Raw genomic sequence first — 12,578 nt, forward strand, 5'->3', positions numbered from 1 at the left:
CTTGGCACAAATGCACAATAGCAGCATTTCACGTCATTTTCTCCCTTTCACTACTATATTTGGAACTCTATACTTCCTCAAAAATAAGAATTCACGACGATTTTATTTATACTCAGAAATTTATTCATATAGTACTATTTCACAACTTCATTAAAGTATGGATAACTTGAAAATCTAACAATTTTTGTATCATCCAATTATAATCTCTTCATATGATATTGTACGTATATAACATATTCGTGAACCTCAACCAAAAATTTAAGCCAATCATCTATTTTGATAAGAGTTGAGAGAGTAAGTTAAGTGAAATTTATCTTTCTGGTGACATGATGTATACGACAACAGGTTTAATAGTTGAATATTGGTTGATTTTTGGTGACCAATACAATGGTTACAATTTATATCTATACTTATGTCTCGATGCTTTTAATGCTATCATATACAATACAAGTATACACTTTTAATTACTAACAAATTTGGTATGCTTTGTATGGAGAACATAAAAGACAACAATTTAGATGAAATTTAATTTATTTAGACCTTAAATACCTTTGCATTTTTTTTTTTATAGATCACGATAGTTGATATATAATCAACCTTTATTAGTAACTTTGACTATGCCTAAAGCTCATCAGTGCGTGACAAATAAATAAGGAAACGAACATGATTACAGAGTACTATAAGCAAATGAAGTCACATACAATTACACACACGCCGTACATATTTACATAATTAACATACAATTATTTACTAATACTACTACTATGTCTATGGTATCAAAGAGGCGGATCTAAATTCAAGTCAGGCAGCTTTAAATCTAATCCGCGTTGATGATCATCAGACGCGCATCCCCTCTCAACCTGCTGCTCTGCACCATCAGTAGCACCCCTGGTGATCATTGCAGCAGGTGCATGAGAACTCAGTGTTCCTTCATCGAGACGATAACTCCCCGGCCAGTAGTTGATAACAGGGTGAAAGCTGCTGATGTTACTGCTGGAACCGGAAAAGCTGGGTTGCTGACCTCCTGTGGTCAGGTGCTGCGCAAGACCATGAGGCTGAACAAAGGAGCTGAGCATCAAGGGCATACCAAAACTCGACATCATCATTGAAGTCATCATCTCTTGTTTGTAATCTTTTGCTTCCTGTCTCTCCTTCTTATGAGCATTTTGATGGCCACCTAATGCTTGTGCATTTAGAAATTTTCGCCCACAATATTTGCACAAACATATCTTAAAGGGGATAGGATTTGGCTTAAGAGAAGAGTTTTTATGGCCTTTGAAATCTCCCATTTTAAGTACACTAACTAAATGCCGAAAACAAATGTACTTGGGAGAATACTCTCAACGGTATAAATTATATATTCCCTCACTTTAGCTGGGTCATGATTCTCATGAACCCCAGTCATTTTATCCTGAATATGCCTATGTACTGTATTATTTTATGTGTGTGGTCTTTTCAACTCGTCGTACGCCATGGGGTCTCAGGGCATTCACAATAGAACAAACCTTTAAGAGGTTTGTTCACTTGACACGTCATCATTACACAAATCTCTTCCCTAACAAACCTTTCATCAACAACAGATAAACCTATTTACAGGTTTATGTAGGGGACTCGCTATCAATACAACTCATTAAATTTATCCCTACAACTTTTTTTCCTTAAAAAAAAAAAGGAAAAAGATTCACATTTTTGCCAAGTAAGCCACACAAACCGGTTTGTGTTTACAAACCTCTCCTTCACAAACCTCAACCCAACAATAAGAGGTTTGTGAACAAACCTCTAAATTGTTCCCACAAACCTCTCCACAAACCTCTTATTGCTATTGCCCTCATATAAGTCATACTCTATCCGTCCTACGATATAATTTTATTTAAACTTTGATAAATGCTTCTCATTGATATACTTCGTATATACAAAAAATAGGATCATATGAAATATTGTTAAATTTGTCTAAAAATGTAATTCTATAATATGATATGTTTTTAAAAAAATTCTTAATATGCAATTAAAGATATTGACAATTAAGGGCACATCTTAAACATATACTGAATATAGAAATGAAGAATATATTATGAGACGGAGTGAGTATATCATATTTACAAGGAAACTCAAAAGCAATAAATCATTGATCATAAAAATGCAACACAATTTTATTATTAAATGCAACACGTTAATTTTCGGGATTGTTTTCGTAATGTTTCACCGATAAGCATGAGTTAAACAATCCCGACTAAGGTTTGCTCAATTACTAACGTTTGAAATCAAACAATTAGCAAAGTTGTGAAAAAATTGTCTTTTCCCCTTAAGTTCCTTATCTCCAATTTCTCTCAGGCTCACACTATTCTCCGCACAGAAAGAAATGACTTAAAGTGGGTACTTACTTTCTTCATGTGGCAATGTTTGACATTTTATAGGCAAACTACTATTGGAAAGATTTTGTTTTGGCACTAACAATTTTGGTGGGGATGTGCAGACTGCAGAATATAATCATAATTGATTAGGAAAGCTACTGTGTGCAGAAAACGCCAAATCTCCAAAACTTCGTAGGATCCATTTCTCAAAACTTTTTACAAACTTCGTACGATCTATAAAATTTCACAAATATTGCAACATATAGCACGAAGTACTTATTTTTATAAAATATACTTCCTCCGTTTTCTTTTACTTGCAACACTTTCCTAAAAAGAAAATGTCACAATACTTGCAACACACTATAAAAGGAAAGTTACTTTAGGGAAAAACTATACTATTTCCCTAATTTAAAGCACATGACCCACTAAATTACACTCCTAGCAACCACTCATTCCATTTTAAAGTGTATTATATCATGTGAACCCCACATTTCTTAAATACCATAAAAAAGTGTGTGTTGCATCTAAAAGAAAACGGAGGAAGTATATAGTACTCGTATCCTACTTTACAATGCAAATACCGAATAATACTTGTTGCTTTAGCTAATGCTTTCCTTTTTTCCTCTACCTAAAATGTTGAGCTCTTCCCCCCATGTTGCAAATTAAACTTAAGGAGTAACATACGAAATAAGACTTTTAACTTAGGTTCTGTTCTTTTAAACTTCTATGCAATTTAGTTGAATTTAATTCAAATTATTACTCCGTATCATTATAATAAAACAGTTCAAAAAAGGGTCCTTAATGTGCAATACAGCAATTGAATTAAAGCAAACATATTAGCTCACAACTCACAAGTATTACATAACCATGACTTGATAAGGAAAGACAACCGAGAGAGTTTACATTTTCAATCTCAATACACTCTATTAGTCTACTACCTTCCTTTCTCAACTTACGCACCATGTATTTGTTTCAAATAAAAATGATATGCTCTTATTAACCTTTGGCTGTGCACTGGTCAAGGTAAGCGCGGCAATGGTTTTGGAAGGAAACTTTTACTATGCTCTTATTAACCTTTGGCTGTGCACTGGTCAAGGTAAGCGCGGCAATGGTTTTGGAAGGAAACTTTTACTTGTGCTAAGCTGCAACGTGGTTCCAATTCATATTACACGTGTATGTATGTTGCTTTCCTTTCCTACTTCATAGTCATACGTAGCCGTGGATACCAACTAGCTTTGTTGTTTAAGTGTTAAAGGGTGGTACCCGAGACCTAGGATCAACTCCATTCTACAACATTGGCCACGTGGTTCTCGTTACACCAAAGAAATAATCATACCTCGACAAATTCATGTCCCATCTTGGAGGCCTTTATATGGATGTTGATACTTGAAAGTGGCATTTATATAGTCTGATTTAACAACCCAACTTTAGGTAAAGATACAAAAAAAGGTAAAGATACAAAGTATGCTACAGTATAACTAATTGATCAAGTAGCCGCAGGCCCGCAGTGATTGGCATAAAAAAGAACACTTATAAGCATCTATGATTTCAAGACGGATAGTTTTGATCACCATCATGCCCAAATATGACTTCTATGCAAACCAATATTTGAACTAGTGATAATTTCGATCTAGGCCGTTAAAAATTGAACTAGTCATAATTTCGATCTAGGCCGTTAAAAATTGAAATGCCATGTGAAACCACTGCTTTGAAACAAAATGTTTTGTCTAAATGTTCAACAAAGCCAAAACCTGAACATAAAATATTTTCCATAACAATTCTGCACGAATGAGACAACTACTTCTATGAGTTCTATCATTGCAGCTTCAGACAAAGCTACACCCAATGTTATTAGGATTTAAGACACGAGTACTCTTGCCCGACACATTTACATGCCCAACTGTCCAACTCAGCTATTTTGTGGAAAAATCAATGATTTTAACCCAAAAAGAAGAGTTGAAGTGTCCTATACATGTCCGAGCATCAAGGATCCGTCACATAGAGGTAAAATGAAGAGTCTGAATAACATAGGTTACACCATGTCAAACTAAGGTGAAGAATGATGATGCAAAATTGCTGATACCTGGCAACTTGAAGTGGATTTACACTCTTCTGAGACTACAAGCTTCTCAAATGGTTCTGATCAGGGAGGCGAAGACATTTGCACTTGAAATTTAGCCTTTAAATGATATAAATTCCGCCAATTCATGGAGACCAGCCTCTTTGTAGCAATCACTAATGCGATCCACAAAGTCATCCCAACACCCCTCGACAGAAGCCAGATCTAGCAAAAATGCAGCTTGATCCAATGCAATCTGCAGATTTAATATTCAAACAACACAGTTTCAACACACATCACATGCACATAAATTCCCTGAGAAAACAAGAGAGCAGTAGGATATACAAAACCTGAGCAAGCTCCTTTCCCCTGTTCAGATCCTGCTGCTTTCCTTCTTCTGTCAATTTTTTCTTAACATAACAAATTTGCTCGTCCTTCCATTTGGCTATTTCAGCAACTTCCTGTCACAACAGCCTTGTAAATCAGAATATGACCTTCATAAGGAAAGGAAACAGATCAGGCTTAGAAGAACATATTGCATACCTGGTATTTGTATCCCAAAGTCCACCACGGTGATTTTAGTGCACCCCTTGCAGCATCTTTAGCTTCTGATTCACGTCCAATCCTGTAACAATGAGGAAATAATTTTTGAACAAAACAACAAGGCATGTTCTTTACATAATATACTATATTAAATGTTTAGGGACAAATGAGACAAACTTCAGCAAAATCTGTGCATTGAATGCAACAGGCCGTCCAAAGCCAGGAAAGTGCTGCTTCTTTGCATAAAACTCCCCTGTTACTAAAGCTGAAACCTTGCACAAGAATATGTGAAGAGATATATTAAAGAATATGGAAAATAATTCTACCCAAGAAAAAATTTTAAACATTGTAAAGCCAAGTCCAGTACGAGGATCTTACATGATTCCCTTTCTCAAGTTCATGGTCAATTTTGCGTTCTAAAACATCAGGAAACACACCAACCTGAGAAAAAAAATGCTTCAACCAGGAAGTTGAATATGCCATAATGTACATAGAACTATGTTAGTTACATTACCTTCCTTAAAAGATAGGTATCTAAGTCTGGCAATTGTGAATCTATGAAGCTCCCCTCTGTGTACAGTTCTCCAGCATTAGCAGAAACATTTAATAGCTCTCTGTCTCTATCTTTAAGGCCAGTAGAATCTTGTTCAACCAACATCCTATGAAGATACTGGTCAACCTAAATCAACAAAGGAGCAGCAATTTAAAGAGGTATAAACAATATAATTCTACAAGTAGATTGGTCGTGGATATGAAAATCCAATTATGCTATTGAACCAAAATCATGCTTTCTCCACTTACATTCTTGGCTAATGGAAACACACCATGCTTATGGACTTGCACAACTGGCATATCTATCCTAGAAGCACAGAAATATATAAGGATACATAACCATGGGAAATGCCAAAAGGAAGATAAGAAGAAAGTCAGAACACTGAAATAAATTTACCCAGATGGTGCTGTTGGCCACCGTAACAGAGAAATCATAACACCTGCCAACCAAAAAAATATGTATGGAGGTAATCAGTTTAAGTTCCCTAATAAATGGAAAATTCCAGATATATTGCCTATACCTGAGCTGTTTTTTGACAAAGGTATTGCAAGGGGGAAAATTCCATGCTTTTCTCCAGGTGAAATAATGGAATCCCCTATAGAAAAGCAGATAGATTAATATTATACATAAGTAGACAGCAACGTGACTATTTGGAGATATGTTTAATGGCTAAGAATCAAATCATAGAACATGGCTACCTCTTTTCTGAAGCATATTCAGTAAATTGGGCAAGCGCTCAGGAATGGAAGTTGCAGCTACATCTTTGATGAATGATATGTGTTCTGCACATCAAAGGGTATAAAAAAAAATGAAATTTAAAAAAAAAAAAAAAAAAAAAAAAAAAAAATAGCCCTCACATGCACATCTCTCATGTATGCTAATGCAAGTTAGTCATAGTTTCTCACTCAAACAAAATAGAGCATGAATACTCCGTAATGAACAATTGCAAAAAAATGTAGTCTCCAGAGGACACAAAAGTTGTTTGCTACAATAAGGCAGGATATCAATTAATATCTTCCGGATGAGAGACATTGACATTCACAATATCCAGCAACAAGGATTTCAAATGGCTCATGGCTAAACAGACCCAGGAGATAGGGCTTAGTCTAACTCAAGGGAATACTAATATACGCCACCAATTAAGCAAAGGAGGGATCCGATCCTATCCATTTCTTCATAGCCAGGAAACATATGGTCAATACTTCATCCTGAATGTCTTTCCTCTAGATTGTGGGTGTCCAAAAATAACTTTCCATTCTTCTAAAAGTATACAAAATATGCTCAATTGCTCATGCCATAACAGTGGTCTGGATGAGTTCCTAGCATCGAAGATACAGGACCGGCCCTTAAATGTAGCATTCATAATTCTGTTCTACAACCTTCATTTAAAATACACTAGTATTTGTCACATTGGTCTCAACCCTCTCACATTAATTAAGCTCATAATTTTATTGAGATTCCTGTATAATAGTTGCACCATAAGAATAATCCTCCCATAACTCTATCTCAGTTTGGTTATCAATGGAAACTTTTTCCGAACATCCTAAAATAGTATTCGTACACCCGTCGCATAGGTGATTTAGTTTCAAGAGCTCTATTGATTATCCACAACAATGCAAACATGTTAAACCCTAACACTGCTCCAAATATTAATTTTGAAAATAATTCATCCAAATTTACAATAAGTAACTAAATCAAACATGCTTATTGAACTAATCAAACTTTGCATTCATTAAAATCGAAATAAAATTGATGAGAAATATTAACAGAACAAGCAGCATTTTCCAAACAAAATGTAGAAAAAAGGAACGTTACCGGAGGATGAAGAAGAAAAGTGCCGGAAAAAAATTGAAGTTGGATGGACGGCAATTGAAATGAGTTGCCGTCGGCGGTTGAGCGCTGCATTACCGATTCTCATTTTTTAGCCGGCAAAGTTTCGCCGGTTACTTCAGCCCAGAGAGTGAAAATTGTAATAGCCAAGAAAGACAATATCGTCCTTAATAAAATTTGGTAAAAGTTTGTCAAAAAGAGTGAAAGAAAAACCATAGGCCCAATTCTATTGTGATATTTGGATTAAGATAAGCCAGATAGGCCCAGTATGATTTATACTCAGTTTAGTCAATGCGCTCTCAAGGTACCAAATGAAATTACCGATAAATCACTGCGTACATACATCACTTTGACCAATATTGCTCTGTACAAAATTAAACATTCTCACACGTTACGATAAAATAAAACGAAAAATAAATAAAGTTTTGAGATACTCAACCACAAAGTGATCTACTCGTATTTCATATATCATACAGAAACTTTGTATGTCAATAACTTGACTTTATAATTTTTAGTCAAAATGAAGTAAAATTATTTATCACAAATTACTGAATACAATTGGAGCTGATACATGAAATTTACGAATCAAGATGTAAAATCATTAAACAGCAACAATTGATACTCTCATACACGTTAAAAAAAAATTTAAAAAAAAGTGACGTCATTAATAAATAAGAGGGGGGTTCCAGGTTGAGATCAGGCAGCAAGTGATGAGCATCATCATATTGAATAGCTTGACCATTGTTACTTGACCCTGCTGAAGGTACATAACAATTCAGTGCACCCTCATCTAGCCGATATACTCCCGGTCAATACTCACTCATTGGAAAACTATAACCATTAATCATCTGGTCCTGCGCTAGACCATGGGGCTGGACTAAATAGTACGGCATTACCGGCATTTGGAAACTCCTCCCCATCATCATCATCGTCATCATCTCTTGTTTCCGATGCTCGGCGTCTCGTCTCTCCCTTTTATGAGCATTTTGATGCCCGCCTAAGGCTTGTGAGTTCAGAAACCTTCTACCACAATATTTGCAAAAACATATCTTAAAATTATGCGATTTTGGCCTATTGCTATGACATTTTTCAGCTTCATCTTTTGAGCTTTGCATTTTACTATCCTAGCCAATGATAATATTAATAATAATAATAATACTATAAAATAAAAATATGAAATTAAGTAGCTAGCAAGCTAGGTCATGTACAATTTATAAAGTTGGGTTGGTCATTGCATTTATAAAGCTAAAGAGTGCGTGAATCCGACAAAAATGCATGAAGATTATTGAGGAGAGATTGAATAACGTTGTGCTGACAAGAGCTACTTTGTATAGAATCGATCATACACGGAGTATTATATTGTATGTTGTTTGATATTTATAGCTTGAATGAAAGGTTGAGGGAAATTTACTATTTTTGTTGCTTGAGATTTCCTAGCTAGACAAACTATATACGAAGTGGGAGTCATAAATTCTTATATGTGGCTGGCCACACTATGTAGTCAGCCATAAATAATACAGGGCTGACTTTGTTAGTGTTATAGTGACGATTACTCGATCAGTGTTAAAGGTTTACTTGGTCATGTTTGTCGTCATTTCTCAATAACAACTGATGAAGTATGAAAAAAAAATTGTATAAAATTGTTAAAGAACGACAGGTCGATCGACAGTAATAAACTAATATATTCCGTGTGAATTGAAGTATATAATCGATTATTATATCGTCTACTTTGTATAATTCCTTGTCCATAACATTATTTATGTTATACTCTTTCTATAATTAGTAATCCCTCTATAATTAGCTAGCTAATCCTGAAGGCATTTCTAGATTGATGTTCATTGATTTCAACCCACTTGCTTGAGTGATACAATGCAAGTTGTGTTTTTTTGTGGACGAGCATCGATGATGCTTTTAGTTCGTTTTTGCATCATACTTTATTTGTTGTTCTTTTATGGATTATAAGTGTGGGGTTACACGTTATAACATAATTATGTGATTTGTCATGAACGAACTCATACCCGCCATGACTCATGGGGTAACAAGTTTAATCGCATTAGGGTGCTACACTGCTACTACTAACGTACGCGGAATTTGCGACACTGACTAGTAGATATGAAATGAATTTGCCTATTTGGATGGGTTATGTTTATGCACAATTGCACATTAACTTATCTTGACTAATAATCAAATAAACTAAGTAATAGAGTATAAAATATATTTCTGGACCTCAATCATCAGTTTAAACTTTTGAAATTTTTAATTGATTTGGTTGACTGAGGCCTGTTCACATTAACTGAATTGAGCTGAACTAAATTGAATTGATTGGAGCTGAACTGAACTGAACTGAAATGAATATTTTATGAGAGAAGGAAATTAGAAGCTGAACTGAACTGAACTGAACTGAACTGATTGGAGCTGCACTGAACTGAACTGAAATTAAGTAAATGTGAACAGACCTTGAGTTATTAGTTTTTTCAAATATGAAATTGTCTTAATCATCAATCAGATATATATTTAATTAGTGGATATGAAAGTTTGGCTTATGCATTGAATTCATTTGCGTTAGATATGAGTTGAGATGGAGAATTGAGTCAAACTTGACACACATATCATGTTTTAAAGATTAGTATTTAATTATGCAAATTAAAGTGTTATATATTCCAAAATAAATAAAATATAAATGTCACATTCTCTATAATAATGAATCATTGAATCAAAGAAAAATTAAAATCGATCCCTTCTTCTATATTATCTACACATTAATTTTATACTTAATAAATTTGCTATAATAAGGAATTTGCTTTTAAAAATTTTGAGTATTATTGTTATTATTATTTTATAGCCGGGAAGTAGCCCAATTTTGATGGCCCCTTCCCTTGTTGCTTTTTTAACACCAAAACCATCAAATCATAAATAAACTCTTAACTGTTTTCATTCACAAAATACTGGTAGCAACTGCTATAAGCCACTAAGCAATTGCCAAGTGTCAACTGTTATTAACATTGATTAATTGTCTGTATTTGAGTTGCTTTTGAATGGATGTTGATTATACTACGAGTAGTACTGAATATAGTTTGATATGACAACGCAATTTTGTACTTTCGACTTCATAGCTTTTTATGGCGGTAGACAGGCCATTTTTGTTTTGGCAACGAACGATGAATTCAAGAGTCCAAGGACATTTTATGATCTTTAATGTGTATATACTCATTTTGTAGTTTTGTTTAGCCAAAATACTACCTCTATTATATGTTATGTGCAACGATTTGACAAAAAATAGAGAGGGAAAATGTCTAATCGTTGCACATAACCTGTAACGAAGGTAGTATACTCATTTTGTAGTTTTGTTTAGCCAAAATTACTCATTAAGTTAAACAATGTCTACATAAATTATCATACAAATAAAGTTTGTTTCACTTGATAAGATGAGGTAAGACTCTTATCAAGTACGTGAAAATACATGGAGATGGGATCCTTTGATCAAAGTTTTTCCTACCATGAGGATATTGCTCAATTCAAATCTTATAAAGCTATTAATAAAATATATAAAGTTGCTATCCCTTTAATTTAGTGGTACATATTTACAATTTATGTTGTTGAAATATAGACTTTCTAAATAACACTTGTAAGTGTTACATATGAATGAAAGATAGAAGTGCTAAGGGGCTACTATGCTTATTGGTATTTGGTTTTGAAGTGAAATTTTTTTAGTTTTGTAAAATAAACTCTCTCTTACTGTACTTAATAACGGGTGAGTACGTATAAGCCGAATAAGTGAGAGTGTCTTTGTTTGAGTGGTGAAGTGGTGATCGCAGGTGGCCATAGATAGATAGGTTGTTCAGTATAAGTGAACAAGCGAGCCTTAAATTAAAGTACATTATTATTATTAGAAAATAAATGACCCCACTAATGCAAGCAAAGCATTGATTTAGTAGATAAACTATTTGGCCTGTTCCGCAGCTTGTCATATAGTGGCAATATAAAGATCTTGTGATTATTCTCTTGATTTGCCTTGTTTGAGTGTATCATTTGTCGCCTTATAGACCTTTTTATAATAATCATTCCCCATTTTAGCCTATATTCCTCTATTATGGCCCAATCTAAACTAATACTTGTATATTATTGGGCACTATATATTTAATGCTAAGGATTTGTTTGGTTAAATATAGGAATTGTCAATTAATTGAAAATTTAATTTTGGATTTTTTAGGAAATTGTAAAAAGTGTTTGGTTAATTATAAGTAGTGAAAATTTTCATGTGAAGTTCTACAAATACCACAAAGAATTTCAACTCTTAAGAAATTTGATTTCCTATATTTCTTTTCCGTCAACCAAACGTCACCTAAATGGAGTAAATGAAAGCGAATTAGTAAGTCAAAGTAGAATAGAATTAGCAATCTAAATTGGAACATCCGAACCTTACAATTAAGATATTCCTAATATGTGTATCTAAGCATTTAGATAATAAGCAAGGATTAATTTTAACTCCTTAAGACTTCGGGCGCCATTTATCATTCCGTGGTGCTTTGTTTAGGGCCATGGTTATTAATTTCTTATAGCCCTGCGTCAAGAATCATCAACAATTCTGTAATTTGTTATTATATTGATAATGGTGCAGAGTAGCAAGTTCAGACTTGTTAACATTTCATGCATGGATATTTGGCTAAGGCCATTGTCTAATTCTATTGACAATTGTTAACATTTTCATGCTAAAATTAGTAATCATATCTGTCGATCTAGGCTAGGGAAAGATATATAGTCAGTGTCTAATTCTATCCCCTTCCCCAACCAACAATCTCCAGAGTTCATACAATTGGATTGGATTGGATTGATTGATCTGAATAGGTTTTCAACAAACTCGATAGATAGGATGCTTATTATTTATCATCTTCAGGTGTTTTATTAGGTTCGACTCTCTCGGAGTCCCCCCTCCCCCTATAAATAATAGGGAAGAGTAATTAATCTTTATTAATATTTAAATTTTATTGAATGACATGTAATATGGTAATAGCTTAATGACTAACAAATTAGAGTTTAAACTTGAGTTTGTGAGTTCAAATCTTGTAACAACTATATTTTTAAACATGGAGTGAAAATCGGTGAGGAGAGCGCCACGTGACACCTAAACTTCTTTAGGAATGCCCAACTTAAAAGAGTTAGGATTATACCATTGTTCCAAGTGCAAATTTTTTTTTAAGAGATTATTGCAAATCAAAGTAATTAAAGAGAGATTATATTCAAT

The 12,578-nt window shown here is 34.0% G+C and overlaps 2 protein-coding genes across 2 annotated transcripts; both read right to left on the reverse strand.

Annotated features, from left to right (window-relative positions):
• Window positions 1-776: 776 nt before the first annotated feature.
• On the reverse strand, window positions 777-1,289 carry LOC145602635 (zinc finger protein 6-like). Its single transcript, XM_081658807.1, has one exon. It carries the CDS (start codon window positions 1,287-1,289, stop codon window positions 777-779), a length of 513 nt encoding a protein of 170 aa, XP_081514933.1.
• Window positions 1,290-4,137: 2,848 nt separating this feature from the next.
• On the reverse strand, window positions 4,138-7,459 carry LOC145601878 (protein IN CHLOROPLAST ATPASE BIOGENESIS, chloroplastic-like). The gene is made up of 11 exons (XM_081657964.1): window positions 7,322-7,459; window positions 6,205-6,288; window positions 6,027-6,101; window positions 5,903-5,945; window positions 5,755-5,812; window positions 5,468-5,632; window positions 5,332-5,394; window positions 5,131-5,225; window positions 4,954-5,035; window positions 4,761-4,871; window positions 4,138-4,666 (listed from the first exon to the last, which is right to left on the reverse strand). The coding sequence occupies exons 1-11, from the start codon at window positions 7,422-7,424 to the stop codon at window positions 4,526-4,528; spliced, it is 1,020 nt and encodes a 339-aa protein (XP_081514090.1). The 5' UTR covers window positions 7,425-7,459; the 3' UTR covers window positions 4,138-4,525.
• Window positions 7,460-12,578: the final 5,119 nt, after the last annotated feature.

This window comes from Chenopodium album, chromosome 21 (genome assembly GCF_948465745.1).
Source record: "Chenopodium album chromosome 21, dcCheAlbu1.1, whole genome shotgun sequence".
NCBI classification, from domain to species: Eukaryota; Viridiplantae; Streptophyta; class Magnoliopsida; order Caryophyllales; family Amaranthaceae; genus Chenopodium; species Chenopodium album.